Raw genomic sequence first — 17,827 nt, 5'->3', positions numbered from 1 at the left:
CGCTCCCCTACTTATAACATCCTGCCCCCAAACTCCAGAAACACACCTAGACTTAGGCACTAAAGGGAACCTTATATTTCACAGGCCTCATTTGGATGGCAAAAAGATCACATAATAATATTAATATAATAATAATAATAATAATAAAAACACAATACTGAACAGGATTGCTCAAGGAGTAGAGGTTTCCTGCTCCTCCCGTCGCTTGGTGGTGGCTCAGGTGGCTGCTTAAGGCTGCAGAGCGTGTCTGAGATGAACCTGCAGAAGAGTCTAGCCGAGCTTCCGCTGCTGGGCCCAAGGCTCCAGCCCTTGGAAAGGTTTCCGAGTCCTGTCGCTGGGCCCGCCCCTGCAGCGAGGCCCAGGCGGTGGGGCCTCAGGGCTCCTGGAGGTCAGGCAGGTCAGCCAGCAGCATTGGGGAGTCCATCTGGATCTCACGCTGCAGGGACTCGATGTCGGCAGGGTTCATGCCGTGGCCCTCCAGCCAGTCAGCCAGCAGAGAAGCCGAGAGCGAGGCCGAGTCGGCCTGGCTGCAGGGGTAAGGGAAGCAGGGAGAGTGGAGGGGAGAGGCACTGTTAGCCGAGGCTGGCTCCCTGCCCGTCCCACAGGCAAGCTCCTCCTCCAACAGGAAACCCTACCCACAGCCCCATTCCAGAAGCTGGGTCCTGCCATCTTACCCATCCTGTGGCCCGTCAGCCACGCCCATGTCAAAAGACTGGTTTAGGAATTCCTCCAGGTCAAAGCCAACGCCATAGCCGGCCCCACTGCCCTTCGGAGTGCCCGAGAAGACCGGGGGCAAGGTGTCCTCCACCTGCAATGGATGACGGCACGTTACCACACATGCGCTGCCGAGGGTGGACAGACATCTATGAGTCTGTCCTGATGCTGCCAGCACCGTCGCCTGGACGCCTGCGGGTGACAGCACCACCCTTGACGATCACTGACTGCTGATCAGGGACCATCTCGGTCCAGGTCCAAGCTCTCTTCCCGGGAAGCATCTTATATGTCTCACAGACATTATGCTCCTTCTAAGAGCAAGGGGACAAGTTCTGAGATAAGCCCCGTCTGCCCCTCAGTCTTCATGGAATAAAGACACACCCAGGCCTCCCCCCATGCCCCATGCCCACCAACAGCAAGGACTCCCTGAGCACAGTGTCCCTGGGCCCAGGTCCAGGAGTGCCCACAGCCCGGGCCTCGCCTCTCACCTGCGACTTGGACAACTGCTGGGTCACCAGGTTGACATCGGGAGACTCTGAGGTGGACGGCTGAGGGGCCCCTCCAGGGTCTGGAGGAGGTGGGCCAGATGGGAAGTAAGGCAGAACACCTACGGAGCCGGGGCCGGGCAGCCCAGAGGGTGGCCCAAGTGACTGGGGAGCCAGGAGGCTAGAGGTGGCATTCTGGAGGGGCGCAGGGCCAGGGGCGGGCCCAGGAGGGCTGGCGGGGAGGGGAGCAGGACCGGAGGGTGGGCAGGCAGGCTGTGGTGGGGGGCCGGCAGGAGGACTGGGGGGCTGGGCTGGGCTGGGTGTGGGGACCGGGGCGTGGGCCGGGGCGGGCGTGGGCGCCGGAGGCCGGGCCATGCGAGTCCAGCGCTCCAACAGGCTGCGGTCATTGTCACTGAGCACCAGCCCAGCCAGGGGATCAGTGGAGGGACCCCCCGAGGCCCCGGCCCCCCGCTCCTTGCGCTCCCGCTCCTGCCGCCGCTTCTCCCGCTCTTTCGCTCGCTCTTGCCGCCTCCGCCGCTTCTCCTCCCGCTCCCGCTGGCGCTCCTGGGCCGTCACTGGCTTCCGAGGCTCAGGAGCTTCCAGAGGGGCGCTGGGGCCATCTGCGGAGAGGTTGGCAGAGGGAGGGTAAGAGTCTGTGGCCTGTCCATGCTGGGGGTCCCCCCTCTGCACCCCACTCCCTGGCCAGACGCGGCCTCGGCAGTGCACCTCGGAGTCGGCTCCGCAGGGACTTGAGCAGGGCAGCTTTGAGGGCCGCCTTGGTGTTGTCTGAGATCGCGCCCTCCTTCTTCGGAGGGGCTGGTTCACTGGGCGGCAGGGGTGGCTGCAGGGTCAGATCAATGGTGTCAGGTGCAGGGCCAGGACATGGCGGGGGAGCTGGCGGAGGTGACTCCATGGCACAGTCCCCGCTGGGAGCCCAGGGACTGGGCATCTCGACATCGGGGCAGCCAGGCTCACTGGCCACCGGCTGCAGGGAAGGCTGGAAGCGGATCTGCTGGCGGATGCCCTCGCGGCGCGCATGGAAGTCCTCAATCTCCGCCACGATGGCCTCTTTAATGCGCTCCCGAGTGAGGGCTTCACGGTCAAAGGCAAAATCAAATGGCGGGGCACAGTCAGGCTCATCGTCAGGATCGTGGTACTTGGCCAGGAAGGGGTGGCGAAGGGCAGCAGCTGCGGAGATGCGGGCGCTGGGCTCAAAACGCAGCATGCGCCCCAGCAGCGAGAGGGCCTGGCGGTCAGCGCCCGGGTACACGGTCTCCCAGGGCACAGGCTGACGTGGCGGCAGGCTCTGGATATATGCCCGCACCCTCTCCGCCCCGACGGCCTGAATCACAGCCGGCGATGGGGTGCCCAGCACCATCATGATCAGCTGCAGCTGGTGCACGTAATTTTTGCCCGGGAAGAGCTGGCGCCGGGCCAGCATCTCACCAAAGATGCAGCCCACAGACCACAGGTCGATAGCCTGCGTGTACTCATGCAGCGAGAGCATGAGCTCGGGAGCGCGGTACCAGCGTGTGGCCACGTACTCAGTCATGAAGTACTGGTGCTCAGCCGGCGAGGTGCACAGGCCACGGGCCATGCCAAAGTCACCAATCTTGAGCTCACAATTCTCATTCACTAACAGGTTGGAGGGCTTGAGGTCGCGGTGGATGACCTGAGCCGAGTGCATGTACTTGAGGCCCCGAAGCAGCTGGTACAGGAAGTAGCGCACATGCTCCAGAGTGAGCGGCTGTGAGGAATGGATGATCTGGTGCAGGTCGCTCTCCATCAGGTCCAGGACCACATAGCTAGAAGGGGCAAGAAAGAGAGGCATGGCTGCCTGGCCCCTGCGGCAGCCCCTGCCTCATGACACGCCCCCGGCGCGACAGGAAACGGCCTCTTCCCTGCACTCTGTGGGTGGGGTGATGGCACGGTATGAAGAGTCTAGATTTTCTCAACTTTTCCGTGACCTCAAGTGAAGTTAAATCACTTCTCTCTAGACCTAGTTTCCCCATCAAAGAGAAGAGAGGGGTGGACTAAACCAGGGCCGGCTAACGGGTTTAGTTTTGGGGCCATCTCCACTGTTCGGTACGGCTGCTTGAGAGACCACGTGAAAACTGCGTAGGTGTGCCCAGTTTTTGTTAAGAGAGTATTCTATGACTGACCGGTGATAACCTGCTATGAGAACAGAGGGGGGCAGTTATCCCATGAAGGTCCCACGTTTGCCATCCCACATACCGAGATTTCCTAAATCTGTAACGTCTGTACTCTTCACGAGCAATCACAGTTGTCCCCGGCAAAGCCCTCAGGGACACTGGTCTTGGAATCATGGGAGTTTTGCCAGCCTGCCTTCAGCTGCCCTTCGGAAACTTCAGCAACACGGCCCCGGCCTTCAGAAAAGGTCCCGCCTCTGCCTTTCTCTCCCATCCCTGCTCCTTACACAGATTTGAACTCCCCGTAGGGCACAGTGGGCCTCAAGATGTCCTTGATGGCGATGATGTTATCGTGCTTGAAGTGTTTGAGGATCTTCAGCTCCCTGAGGGTCCGCTTGGCATTGGTAACCACGTCAAAAGCATTAGGGATCTTCTTGATGGCTACCTGCTGGCCTGGGGAGCAAGGAAAAGGAAGATACCATGAGGTTCCTTAGAGTGGACTCAGATTGGCAAAAGGCCCCTTTCAGCATCTCCCTTCTACTTTTTAAACGTTGTATTTATTTTTGGGAGAGAGTGTGTGCAAAGGTGGGGGAGGGGCAGAGAGGGGGACAGAGGATCTAAGCAGGCTCTGAGCTTTCAGCCCACAGCCCTGTGCAGGGCTCCAACTCACAAAACCGTGAGATCATGACCTGAGCAGGCACTCAACTCACTCGGCCACCCAGGAACCCCCTCAATATCTCCCTTCTAGAACGCAGTTACCATATACTGAATAACAACTATCGTATAGCAAGAACCTACTATGTGCCGGGCCTTGTCCCAGGCACTTTGCATACATTACCAGATGTTCCCTTCACGTCTATCCTGAGACAGAAGTTCAATGTTGGACACGATGAACCTCTGGCTCCGTAACTCACTAGTCATGTGGCTAGTCAGTGGCACAGTCTTGACTCTAAATGCCCGTGCTCATTCTACGCCCCTACACTCTCTCTCCATCTCAGACCTCGCCCATCCCACCACCAATTCCTTGCACCAGTCTCTGGCTCCAGAACGCATTTCTCTTTTAGAAACCAAAGATGGGATCTCCATGCTGGTCTAATTGGGATTGTCGTTTTTTTTCCCTAAGAAATAGGCAAAACCACCAAGGGCAGCTCCCGAGAACTGTGCCCAACACAGAGCCTGGCACGCCAGAAGCCGTCTCAGCGGTATTTGTTGCCTAAAACCAGAATTTAGGTCCCAGCTTTCCTCCTGGCTGTCGGGGACGGAGCAGTTTCTCACTCTCTGGGAACGGGCTTCCCAGATCTGGAAGCGGTTCACGATAGGGAAGCTCACCGGTGAGGCGGCGGCGCGCTGAGGACACCACCCCGTAGGCCCCGTTGCCTATGGTCTCGATGATCTCGTACTCGTCCCCCACGTCGAAGGTCACATCGAAGGAGCGCGCTTTGAGCAGGGCCAGGTTCTTGGCCGCTACACAGGCGGCGGTGTTGGTGGGTTCCGCCTTCACCGGCCCGGGCGGCTCCCCAGAGCCGTCCTCGCCTTCTTCCTCCTTCAGGGGTTCGGCCATGGCTTCTGTGCGGAGACGCTGGTGAGGAGGGGCCCGCCGCCCTCCCAGGCCTCAGTTTCCCCTCTGTGAGGCTGGGGAGCAGTACCAGGGGGTTTCCAAGTTCCCTAAGCCGACGGGGGCCAGGAAGGGAGCGAAAGAGAGCGGCTGGCACGTAGTAGTAGTTCCACACCCGGACTTGGAACCCAGAGCTCAGGTCCCGGGCGGAACGCAGGGTGGGAGGTGGGGGAGGCGCCGCCAGGCGCGGTCCAGGAAGAAAGGGAGGGGCGGGGCACTTCGCTTTTCTCGGTCAACACTCACCGAATGGCGCCCCACTCCGACAACTCCTCGGGGCCTCCGGAGGTCGCCGCTGCTCCCCGCCTCCCCGGTCTCCCGTCCCCCGTGGAGGGGTACTAAAAGAGTCGCTCGCTCACTTGTTCAAGGCCGCCGCCACCACCTCAGCGTCGCGCTCTGCCCCGCCGGTCCCCCCGCCCCGCCTCCCAAGACCACGCTCCCTCCAGCCTCTGGCCAATCACTGGGCGGTCTCCGCGGAGGTTCCCACCCCTTCTACTTGCCGCGTCCAATCCGGGCCCACCTGCAGAGGAAGCCACGCCTCCGCCCGCGCGCGCGCGCCGCTGTCCAGCTTGCCCGAGGGAGCCGCCCAAAGGGCTCCCGGCGCTCCGCAGGGGGGCACTCTCCGCCCGGCGCCGTCTTCTGACTCATGCGCCGTAGCAGCCCCGGGCGCCCCGTGAATGGAAGGCAACGTCCCCATGCGTGCGTGCGCACTGCCATCCTGCGCTTTGACTGCTCGCTAGTCGCCTCTGGTCCCAGCAGTTCGAAGGGCTGAGGTGCGTGGATCTGTTACCTTCTCGGTCGGCTCATGAAACCTCCCTCTTTAGGCCCTTTTCCCCCCTATCCGTTCCGATCGTCCGAGGATTATGCACCACCCCTCATTTTCCCGACCGGTCCTGGGAGCTCGGCTCTTCGTAATGCGCCACCCAAACTAGAGGGTGATCCGACGCGCCCAACCACAGAGACCTCGGGCCTCCGGGATTCTAGAGCGTCCGGCCTGAAGCCGCCACTGACTTCCGGTGGCTGGTCGTCCGCCCAGCTTCCGGCGTCCCCGGGCGATTGCTCGGGTCTTTCTGGCCTCCCGCGTGGCGCCTGCACTCGGTGGTTCTGCGGTGGTGTCCGCTCTTTGGGCTGCGGCGGAGCTGGGGGAGGGCGAGCGGGGCGCGCCCCTACCCCTGCGGGAGCCCGCGGGTCAGCCGAGCCCGGGGAGGGAGGAGGCAGCGCTGGAATCCGGCTGCCCCTCCCCGCTGCGGAGCCCGTCGTTCGGTCGTTCGTAGAGCAAATACTCTTCGAGAACCATCCCTCAAAAGCGCAGCGGGCTCTGCCCCGAGTGATGACCGGTGGGCGGAACCCAGTGGTTAGACCCCGAGCGCCAGATAGAGAGGGTCTCTTCCTTACATCACAGACTCGTGGCTGAAAAGTGTGGATCCAGACCGGAGACGGATTTTGGCAACCCTGCACACTTCCTAAAAATGTTTTGTTGGGGCGCCTGGCTGGCCCAGCTGGTGGAGCGTGCAACTCTTGATCTCAGGGTTGTGAGTTCAAGCCCCACGTGGGGTGTAGAGACTAAAAAGATAACATCTTTAAAAATGTTTTGTTTATATTGCACACTGTTGTGGGGTGGTGGTTGTTACTTTTTCCATGCAGCGAGTTAGACGTAAGTGTATAGTTATCAGTTTTCACAAATAGAACACACCAGTTGTATTGAATTCAGATAAAAAAAAAATGACCAGCTCCCCAGAAGCCCCTTCCCTTTTCTAACGGTGACATTCCCTCCCCCGCCCCCCGTCCCTTGGTAACTCTTTTCCATACTTTTTTTTTTTAATCACTGAATTTTAAGAGGTTTATTGGGATCATACATCAAAATGGGAAAGTAGATACTGCGATTTTAAAAAGTCAAGGGAAAACACGTGTATTAGGTCAGCCCCTGGAAGAACAGCTATCTAGTATTTAGACGTAAAGATATAGGGGTCTCTGCAGTTAAGCTTGAAGCATGAATATTTGTTTCTGATTTTTCTCATAGCACAGCAAAAAGCCATATTATCCGTGGCACTGAATATTAAGAAATACACTATACTTGAGGAAAGTGAACATTTTTCGTCACTGAGGTCTGAAAGTACTACTTTGATGGCCTTTCTTTAGGGGATACGGTGGACAGTCTTCCCTGACTCAAATACATGCAGTATAAGGGCTGCAGTGTCCCTGGGTGGGAGTAGATCTCGCGGTTTGTGAGTTTGAGCCCCGTGTTGGGCTCTGTACTGACGTCTCGGAACCTGCAGCCTGCTTCGGGATTCTGTGTCTCCCTCTCTCTGACCCTCCCCTGCTCTCACGCTCTGTCTCTCTGCCTCAAAAATAAGTATAAAAATAAATAAATAAAAAATAAAAGAGGTACAAATGAAGTAAAACTTGGAAAAAAGGAAGGAAGAAGCGGAGAGCAGATATTGGGTGGGGAGCTCACAGGTAGAAGGGGAAAAGCCAGATCTACTGGTCACGAGGGCAGGTGGAAGGTGCCCTAGTGCCCAAGACCAAGACAGGCGTCTTTGGGGGGCGCTGAGGGCTGGCGGCCTGGGTGGGGGCCTAGATTCCCCCCTCAGGGTCCACAGTGTCCCCAGCGCAACCGCCCTCCTCATGTCTTCCAAGCTTTGGGACTCCCTTTCCCAATGGTGACAGGTGCCGAGGTCCCATGTGGCCCATTGCCTAGTGTGTCGTGGGTGACTAGCAGGGCTGGGCGTGAGGCAGGGGCTGCCTGGCACTTTGGCCGCTCTCCGCCTGGCACTGCCAAAGCCAGCGAGCCACACAGGCCACACCGTGACACACGTGCACAGCGGCAGTCACTTCCCCGGGCTCCCACGCGCACACAGTTCACTTGAGGTTCGTGGAAACACAGATGTGCTCATACCCACACAGGGGGGGACTCACAGGGACCCTGCTATGTACACACTCACGCACAGGTGTTCAGGGACGCGCTCTTACTCGTTCACACGCACAGCGGCTCACATAGGCTCACGCATACACACAGGAACAATACACACTCAGGGACGTGTACACATGGATATGCAAGCCATCGGGACGTACATTCTCGGCACACATGTGGGGGCTTGCACACACATGCAGACACACACACACATATACACACACACACACACCCCTTCCTTCCTCTGGTGCTTGTACTTTGTTTTTGGCTCAGCACACCATGGCCAGGACAGGCTGGGTCATGAGGCAAATAGGAAGGAACGATTTCTGCCTGGAAGTCCCAGGGCTTGTTCAGAGAGGTGAGGCCCCCAGGCTTGTAAATTCCCAGACTCGGGGAACTGGGAGGGGGCGTGGGTGGCTGCTGCCTGGGGCCCAGCAACCAGGACACGGGATGTGACTGTGACAGTGCTGGACCTCTGTGAGGCCGACGTGATTTGCATGCCAGTGCGCCGCCCCACCCACCAGGAGAAGGGACTGCCCCCAGGCCAGCCTGCGAGTTGATTGCGGTTTTGGTGGAAGGGAGAGCCAGACGCCTGCCAGGAAGTCGCTGTCCTTGACTTCCAAAAGCCCGAGTGGCTGGGTGGGCTGACCTCATGGCCAGACAGCTCCAGCCTGAGGTCATATGTGGTTTCTTGACACCCCTCTTCACCCCTGCTTCCACCACTCCGGCAGGCCGGGGGACCTGGGTGCGGATGCGGGGATGGGGGGAGACGTCACATCTGTCAGAGTCTGGAGCTCCGCCCTTGGTGGTGCAATCCTTTGTGGTCCCCGGAGAACCCAGTGGCTGGGCGAACACACTGGGGCCCATCTTACCCCTCCCAGAACATTCCGAGGCCTGCCTGTGATTGCGCTGGCTGTGGGCTGGAGAACCGCATCTGCTGTCATCGCGAAGATCCCAGGTCTGCAAGGAGACTGGCCCAGGATGAATGTCACTGGGGACATCAACCTCATGGCACCCCACCTCTCCTGATCCCCCCCCCCCGGCCCCAGTCTTCTGCCCTTCTCTGGAATGTTTCTATCTTGAGGCTCGGCCCAGGCCCCGTCCCTTCCTCACTCTGTTCTTCCGTGAGCTTTGCACTGAGCCCTTTCAACCCTGCTCCAGCAGGGCCCTCTCCCTGAGCTCCAGATCCGCAGCCAGTGCTCCCAGACATCTCCCCATGGACGCCCCACAAGCCCCCCAATTCCTGTGAGTACTGCCACGCTCACCAGCTCCCCACCCGAGGCCCCTCATCTCAGCACCTCCATCTGGGCAGGCACCTGCGAGTCCCCGCCCCCCGGGCTCCACCTCCCATCTACCACCTCCTACAGGCCCAAGTGAGAACGTCCAGTGAGTCACTGACTCAGTGATCTGGAGGAACCACCACGTGTCAGACACCGTTCCTGGTTCTGGGGATGCGGCCGTGAGTGAGACAGAGAGAAATCTCTGGCCTTGAATTCAGATTTTGGCTGAAAGAGAGCAGCAGAGCAAATCAGCTCAATGACACTGGTCTTAGAAGGTGATAAGCACCATGCAGAAAAATAAAGCAGGGGGCAGTGGTAGGAAGTCCTGGGAGGGGGGCAGGGAGGGGGTATTATTTTATTTTATTTATTTGTTTTTTATTTTATTTATTTATTTATTTTTACAAATAGTTTATTGTCAAATTAGTTTCCACGAGGGGGTATTATCTTAAATAGGATGGTCAGGGAAGGCCGGACACAGATGGTGACATTGCAGCAACAATTCGAAAGAGGAGAGGAAATGAGCCCTGTGGAGATTTAAAGGAAGAGCAGCTCAGGCAGAGGAAACAGCAAGTGCAAAGGCCCTGAGGCAGGAGTGTCCCTGGTGCGGCTGAGAGACCGTGAGGGAGCTGGAGCTGGAGAGGAGTGAGTAGGGGAGCCCGAGGTGGAGAAGCGCCATCTTTCCTGCTCACGGCCTGGCCCCGGCCACCATCATTTCTTACCAGGACTATTGCTGGCACCCCCCACTGTCCTCCTGGCTCCTCTTCCTGCTCCTGTGCCCGAGCCTCTGCACAGCAGCCAGAGACATGTTTCGGGAAACACAGATCAGACCACGTCCCTGCAGTATCTTCCTGCTCCCACAGGTCAAGTCCATCACTGAGCCCCGCACGTTCCACTCGTGAAGAATGGGGAGGGAGGTGTAGGGATCAGCTTCCCTGAGGCCGCAGCCATGTCCGGGGTGTGGTCAACAGCTCCTCTGGTTTCCTGTCAGATCCTCCCTGCCACGCCCCTGGGATCTGCTCCCGGCCCAGTTTCCTCACTCCGATCTGCTGGGGGAGGTGGAGGAAACGGTCTAGGGTGTGCAGGTCCAGGGTCCGTTGGGAGTGTGGGCCGGACACCCCAGGGGGGCGGGAGTGGCCACAGGGGAGGGTCCCTCGGGAACTGGACAGCGAATCTTCCCGAAGCAGGTGTGGACCACCTCCTCCCGCCTGGTACCTACACGTGGGGCTGCCAAATAACGCACGGGATGTCCAGTCATGGCGGACTTTCGGATGAGCCATAAGTCCCCCTTCAGTTACCAATGTCCCAAATACTGCATACGTCCTGTATTTTCATTCGCTAAATCTGGCAACGCGACCGGATCCACATCTGCCTCTTCACCGGCCTCCCAGCCCCTCCCCACCCCCGCCCCCAACGCCCACAGTCTCTTCCCCACATGGTGGCTGGAGACTCTGTTAAAACCCAAGTCACTTCACATCCATTCTTGGCTCAGAACCCTCCACCACTGTGAGGCCCTGGCAAGCTCTCTAAACCCGCCCGTGCTGGGCTGCTAAGGGTGGGTCCAAGAAAGAAATTAAGATATAAAAAATCTAAAGCCCTGATTTCACCATGTATCGATTTCTGTGGGGTTTTTTTCACCCTCCCTCTGTGGCCGAGTTCAAGCTACCAACACAACATCACTGAAGGCAGAGCTGTGCCCAGTTGTCTCTTGCGAGTTTGCAGAGTCCGTGCGAGCACGCTCCAGCCTGCCTCTCTGCTCCTCCAGCATGTTCCTTCCACCTCAGGACCTTTGCACTGACTGCGCTTTGTCTCGAAGCACTCAACCCCAGGTCGTCGTGTGACTCACCTCTTCACTTCTCTTGGGATTTTGCTCCACCTTTCCTCCTCTGAGAGGCCTTCCCTGGGCACCCACCTACCATAACGCCCATCACTCTGCAGCCCTTTACACTGCTTTATTTCCCCCTCCTAGCAGTATCCACCCCTGCCTCACGCGAGTGTGAACATCCCTGTACTTCCCACCACCAGAAAACCAATCCACCAGGGCAGGGCTGCGTCTGCCTTGTTTCCAACTTTATCCAAGCACCCAGCACAGTGCCTGGCACACAGTTAGCTACTCAGTAAGTACCTGCGGAGCAAGACCAAACTCTTAGCTCTCATGATCGTGGTGGTGTTTTTCTGCTTGGTTGGCGCAATGCAATAGACTAGGGAGTCCCGTGGGCGGTGTTCATTCCTTCAGCTCCCCTACCCCCATGCCCACCCCCCTCGCCGAGGCCACTCCCCTGCAGGAGCAGGGCAGACCCGGATTCTAGACCAGCCCACCACCACCTTGCTCTGCAATTCGGACGGACCCCTGTCCATCTCTGAGCCTCTTGGCTTTGTTCCCTGTGAGGGAGCCCTTATCTTCCACCCCCGGGGCTATTGTGGGGGGGCCATGCGGCTGAACGGATGGGAAAACACTTTGCAATATCTACAGCCCCAAAAACGTGACACTGGGAACCCCAACCTCCACCCCACCATTTCTCAGAGGGGAAAACATTTCCTAGCTATGAGGAGGTAGCACTCTAAAACTGTCGAATTATTGGCCATGTAACAACATACATACAAACAACTCCCTGTCGTTTTCGTACATGTTATGATGTAATTCTACATACTATGATGTAAAAACTCACACTTTTTCTTTGTTTCCCCCAGCTTTCAATTCATTTAATTTTAACAAAAGAATTTTGTCAAAAAGAGCCAACAAATATCACATTATATTTTATTGGATGGATTCTGTAACAGCATTAACATTTTTTTAATGTTTATTTTTTTTAAATATTTTTAAATTTATTTCTAGGAGAGAGAGAGAGAGAGACAGCGTGAGCAGGGGAGGGTCAGAGAGAGAGGGAGATACAGACTCTGAAATAGGCTCCAGGCTCTGAGCTGGCAGTCAGCACAGAGCCCGACGCGGGGCTCGAACCCACGAACCGCGAGATCATAACCTAAGCGAAAGTCGGACGCTTAACCGACTAAGCCACCCAGGCGCCCCTTAATGTTTATTTTTATTTTTGAGAGACAGAGACAGAGTGTGAGCAGGGGAGGGGCAGAGAGGGAGACAGAATTGGAAGCAGGCTCCAGGCTCTGAGCTGTCAGCACACAGCCTGACGCAGGGCTTAAACCCAGGAACCATGAGACCATAAGCCAAAGTCAGACACTCATCTGACTGAGCCTCCCAGGCACCCCTGTAACAGTATTTTTTTAAAGATTTTATTTTTAAGTAATCTCTATACCCAATGTGGGGCTCGAACTCATAACCCCATCAAGAATCCCATGTTCCACCAATTGAGCCCTGTAACAGCATTTTTTTCAACAATGTTTTATTTATTTATTTAGCAAAGTTTACTTCTTTTTTTTTGAGAGACACCTAGTGAGCAGGGGAGGGGTAGGAGGTGGGGGAGAGAGAATCCCAAGCAGGCTCCACACTATTGATGCAGAGCCTGAGGCAGGGCTCAAACCCATAAACATGAGATCGTGACCTGAGCCAAAGTCAAGAGTTGGATGCTCAACCAACTGAGCCCCCCAGGTGCCCCTGTAACAGCATTTTTTGAAATCACAGATTTTCATCAGGTAGAGGAAGTCATTTAAACAATGCAGTCTCCACTTGATTCTTCTCAAGTACCGCATGGCTTTGTCATCTGGGACACTTAAAATCATCCTTCTGTTGCCCCTTTTCCCAGTAAAAGTGACATCTGGGGGGCAGCTGGGGGCTCAGTTGGTTAAATGTCCAACTTTGGCTCAGGTCACAATCTCACGGTTCATGAGTTCAAGCCCCACGTTGGGCTCTGTGCTGACAACTCAGAGCCTGGAGCTTGGTTTGGATTCCACATCTCCTTCTCTCTCTGTCCCTGTCCCCCTCGAACTCTGTCTCTCTCTCTCAAAAATAAATAAACATTAAAAAACATTTTTTTAAGTGACATCTGGGAATGCAAACTGCTGCAGCTACTCAGGAAAGCAGTAAGGAGGTTCTCAAACAGTTCAAGATAGAATTACCCTACTATCCAGCAATTGCACTACTAGGTATTTATCCAAAGGATCCAAAAATGCTGGTTCGAAGGGGCACATGCACCCCAATGTTTATAGCAGCGCTACTGACAATAGCCAACGTATGGAAAGAGCCCAAATGTCCACTGACTGATGAATGGATAAAGAAGATGTGGGACATATATAGAATGGAATATTACTCGGCAACAAAAAATAATGAAATCTTGCAATTTGCAACAATGTGGATGGAGCTAGAGTATGTTATGCTAAGTGAAATAAATCAGTGAGAGAAAAGACAAATATCATAGGATTCCACTCATATGTGGAATTTAAGATACAAGACAAATGAACATAAGGTAATGGAAACAAAAATAAGATAAAAACAGAGAGGGAGACAAAGCACAAGAGACTCTTTAATACAGAGAACAAACTGAGGTTTGCTGGTGGGGTGTTGAGTCGGGGAGGGGCTAAAAGGGTGATGGGCATTAAGGAGGGCACTTCCTGGGATGAGCACTGGGTATGATATGTAAGTGAGGAATCACTAGATCCTATTCCTGAAGAAAAAATATTTTCTGGTAAATACATAAACAAGTGACATTGTACTAGGGGCGCCTGGGTGGCTCAGTCGGTTAAGCATCTGACTTCGGCTCAGGTCATGATCTCACGGTTCGTGGGATGGAGCCCTATGTCAGGCTCTGCACTGACAGCACTGAGCCTGCTTGGAATTCTCTCTCTTTGTCTCTGCCTCTCCCCTGCTGGTATGTGCACACACTCTCTCTCTCTCTCTCAAAATAAATAAACTTTAAAAAAATAAAACATCATCCTAGATTCTGAGTTTGCAGCGGTCTCTCCTGCCTGGGCACCTCTCTCCCCACTCCTGGCTCCTCTCTCCCTTCCCTTCACCACTCCTCTCCCTCCTGGGCTGGAACTCTGGGGAGGCAGGGGAGGATCATGAAGAGCAACGAGCACCTGCACCCCCTCCCACAAGCCAGTCAGGCCACGGTATGCCACTGCGTGACCCACAGGCCAGTGATCAAACATCAAGAGCCACCATCGAGCTTTCTTTGACCAACACGATGTCATCGGAAAATTCACCCAACATGACAGGACCTTCTGGCTGTGTAAGTTGAGGGCATTGTGGATCCAAACACCTCCCGCGGATCCACAGGTGTCCACTGAGATCTGTTGAGCACGCTTTGATCAACTGGGCACCTGATTGCTTCGGTTGGCGCCCATGCCACAAGACTTACTCAACGCTGTAAATACCACCCCCATCCTCAACAATTGCCGGAGGCTGAGTTTGATCCATTAGTTCCTCGATCACTTCCATGCCTGAACTGTCATGTTCTCTTAAATCAGAGAAATACCTCTGGGAGCCGTGTCTTTCAACAGAGGAAAACAAAAGCTAGATGTGGAGATGTGCTTGTTAAGATCAACAGAAGCAAGCACAGAATTGAAGAATCGGCTAACGCAACACTCTAACTGCCCCTTGCCGTCCTATCCTGGGGAGCCCGGACAGAAAAACGCTCAAGTTCCCAGACTCCCTTGCAGCTAGATGTGCCCAGTCATGTAGTTCTGGCTGATGGGTGGTGTATGAGAGCCCTCATCCAGTCAGTGTTTTGTAGGGGGCATCACGTCCTGCGCAGTCTTGCCAGAATCCTCTCGTCTTCCTCCCCTTCTTCTGCCCAGAGCACAGCACTACATGTGACGCTGAATCAGCCACCTTGTGGTTATGAGGACAAAAGCCACAGGTTAAGAAGGCAGAGCAGGAAGACAGAAGGAACCTGATGGCATAGCCACACTACCCTGTCAGTTCTGGACCGTCCGCGGGTTTGAGACAAATGACCACCACATATGTAAGCCCCAGATGAGTTTTCTGTTACATGCGGCCCAAGGGCCATGGGCCCAACATGCGACCATGCTTCACGTAACTGCCCGGCGTTGGCTGACTTTGTTTACATCCCCCAGATTAAAGATGAATGTTTTTTTGTTTGCTTTAAGGAGGCTTCCTGCCCAGTGTGGAGCCCAACGCGGGGTCTGAACTCAAGACCCTGAGATCAAGACCTGAGCTGAGATCAAGAGTGGGGCGCTCAACTGACTGAGCCCCCCAGGGGCCCCTAAAGATGAATGTTTTTTTATTTTTATTTTTTTTTATTTATTACTTCTAGGAGAGAGAGAGAGAGAGAGAGAGAGAGAGAGACACCGTGAGCAGGGGAGGGTTAGAGAGAGAGGGAGTCACAGACTGAAACAGGCTCCAGGCTCTGAGCTGGCAGTCAGCACAGATCCCGACGCGGGGCTCGAACCCACGAACCACGAGATCATGACCTAAGCGAAAGTCAGATGCTTAACCGACTAAGCCACCCAGGTGCCCCTAAAGATGAATGTTTTTAAAAAACCTTTTAAAAATATTTGTTTACTTTTGAGACAGAGACAGAGCGTGGGTGGGGAAGGGGGGGAGCCCAGGGTAGGGAGGCAGCTGCAGGAGGGGCCAGAGGGGCCTGACACGCACAAGGGACCTGCCCTGGCATCGCCCGGGAGCCTGGCTGTGGTCCGGCCTGTGCCGCATTTGGCAGGGAGCCCACAGGCATTCCTGGCGTGAAGAGCTGAGCGCCTGAGCCAGGAAGAAAGACCGAGAAGAGCTGTGAAAGGGGAGGATATGCTGACTGGGAGTCGCACAGACCCTGGTTTGATTCCAACTCTGCCTCCAGCACGCTGATCTCGCCGAGCCACCTCACCTCTCCGAGACTTAACTTGCCCATCTGTAATGGGAGCTGGCAGGTGGCGGGAATGGTCTCGTGGAGTGGCTATGGGGACCCCTGGGTGTGGACACCCCAGAGCTCGGTGGGGCGTCCACAGAGGTGGGGTGAGATTATCACTGCTGCTGTGGGTTCGGGCCAGCTGCCCTCTCCGCCTGCCCCCCGAGGCTAGAGGCAGGGCCAAGGGGGAGTCCCTGCTCCGGTCACCAGGATGGGCCCAGCTCTGTCTCCAGGACGCTTGCCCCTGCAGGCCCTGCCCTGGCCGCTGCCTCTTTCCCAGGCCATCTCCCCCGTGCCCGGTGACGTGGGCCTTGTGTGGTGTGGGTGGAGGGGAGGGGACACTGGAGAGGTTAAATGTCCTGGGCTGACGGGGAGGAGGCCAGACCCGGTGGGGCACGTTATACAAATGCTGCCGGTGCTGGGGATAGAGGGTGACGGAGGCGGCCTCTGCGGGGGGGGCGGCCATCCCTGGAGGGCTGAGAGTCCAGATTCTTCTAAATCCAGCAACCCAGACTTGGGTTCGGGTAACAGGATCTTGGGTGCAGGACAGACACGGTGATGGGGGTAGGGGTGGGGAGGGTGTCGAGACCTCAGGGAGGAGCTCCATGGGGATGGGGCCTGACCGTTGAAGATCCTGAGGGTTGAACCAGATTGACAGGGTGAGGCGCCTAAATGAGGCCCAGCTGCCTTAGTAATGAGTGAGCTCCCCGTCTTGAGGGAAAAGCAAGCAGAGCTGGATACCCACCTACACTGAGCTTCTGGGCAGGAAGGTGAGGAAATCTTCCCGACAGGGAAGATGGGGAGGGGCTGGGGAGAGGAGTTCAGAGAAGACTTCACAAAAGCGGGCTTTGAAGGCTGCACAGGAGTTCTCTCGGTGGGAGGGAGGAGATGTTGTGCTAGACAGAGGGAAAAGCATGTGCAAACCTGAGTCACGTGCATGAAAAAGCATGAGTATTAAAAAGCAAGAACTGCTTTTAGTGAGAAGAATAGTTAAAAGTGCATTGAGCTTCAGTCTCTTCTAAGTATCTGACCTACATTACTCGGTCTAATCCTCACAAGAACCCTCTGGGCGCAACTAGGAAACTGAGACCCTGATGAAGGAGCTTTCTGGGGCTCACACAGGATTGCCTCACTGGCAGCCTGGCTTCAAGCTGGCGCGGGGAGAGGTAGGATCTGGGGCTGCAGAGGTTAGCAGGGGCCTGGATGGAAAGGCGGGGGGCCAGGCAGGAAAGAGATGAGCACTAGACGTGCTGGGTGCAGGGCCCCGGAGCTCAGCTGTGAGGCCTCCTTCTCCCAAGGTGAAGGTGAAGGCTGGCCAAGGCCTACGGCATGAAGGGCCCAGCCGCGTGGCCCTGGAAGGCGAGCATCTTCCTGGACGCCTGCTACCGCTGCGAGCGGCCCTCGTCTCCCAAGAGTGGGTGCTCCCAGGTGCCAGCTGCTTCAGCAGGTGTGTGCAGGGGCCCCGGAGGGTGGTGAAGACGGGCTCGGGAAGGGAGGCCCCCAGACTCACTGCCACCTGCTGTCTACAGCCGGCCTCAGTCCCACTTCAGAGCGACCCTGGGCCCATACCGCCTGGAGCCGGACACTTGCGAGAGCATTCCCGGCATGGCAGAGCTGCCCCTGTCCTCAGGAGGGCGTGCGGGCTCTGGGGCCTGGGGCCTGGGCCTGGCCCAACCGGCAAGGCCACCATCTCTCAGCAGCGCTGTGCAGCCGGTCCCTCTGGCCACCCGGCCCCAACCTTTCCTCCCACGGCCGCTCTGCTGGGCCCAAGGGGTTGAGGCCGATCTCCGTAGGACGGGAGCAGGTGCCCGGGATGGCTGAGGCCAGCAGGGGGCGCTGGACTGGGCAAGGCAGACAGCCAAGGCGGAGACTGGGGCGCCAGTGGAGGCAGTAATCCTCACA

General features: G+C 56.5%; 1 protein-coding gene across 3 annotated transcripts; it reads right to left on the bottom strand.

The window, feature by feature from the left end:
- Positions 1 to 131: 131 nt before the first annotated feature.
- MAPK7 (mitogen-activated protein kinase 7) lies at positions 132 to 5,909 on the bottom strand. 3 transcript variants are annotated; one of them, XM_039227349.1, is made up of 7 exons: positions 5,482 to 5,909; positions 4,679 to 4,915; positions 3,637 to 3,802; positions 1,926 to 3,004; positions 1,203 to 1,819; positions 675 to 808; positions 132 to 527 (listed from the first exon to the last, which is right to left on the bottom strand). In XM_039227349.1, exons 2-7 carry the CDS (start codon positions 4,908 to 4,910, stop codon positions 374 to 376), a joined length of 2,382 nt encoding a protein of 793 aa, XP_039083280.1. In that variant the 5' UTR covers positions 4,911 to 4,915; positions 5,482 to 5,909; the 3' UTR covers positions 132 to 373. The 3 variants fall into 3 exon arrangements, with proteins under 3 accessions (XP_039083280.1, XP_039083277.1, XP_039083278.1); XM_039227346.1 differs by lacking the exon at positions 5,482 to 5,909 and adding an exon at positions 5,208 to 5,354 and having other exon boundaries at positions 4,679 to 5,014; XM_039227347.1 differs by lacking the exon at positions 5,482 to 5,909 and adding an exon at positions 5,208 to 5,354.
- Between the last annotated feature and the right edge of the window lie 11,918 nt (positions 5,910 to 17,827).

The sequence above is a fragment of the Hyaena hyaena genome, unplaced genomic scaffold, assembly GCF_003009895.1.
Source record: "Hyaena hyaena isolate Hyena2069 unplaced genomic scaffold, ASM300989v1 scaffold_27, whole genome shotgun sequence".
Lineage (NCBI taxonomy): Eukaryota > Metazoa > Chordata > Mammalia > Carnivora > Hyaenidae > Hyaena > Hyaena hyaena.
This window is presented reverse-complemented; position numbering and strand designations above follow the sequence as displayed.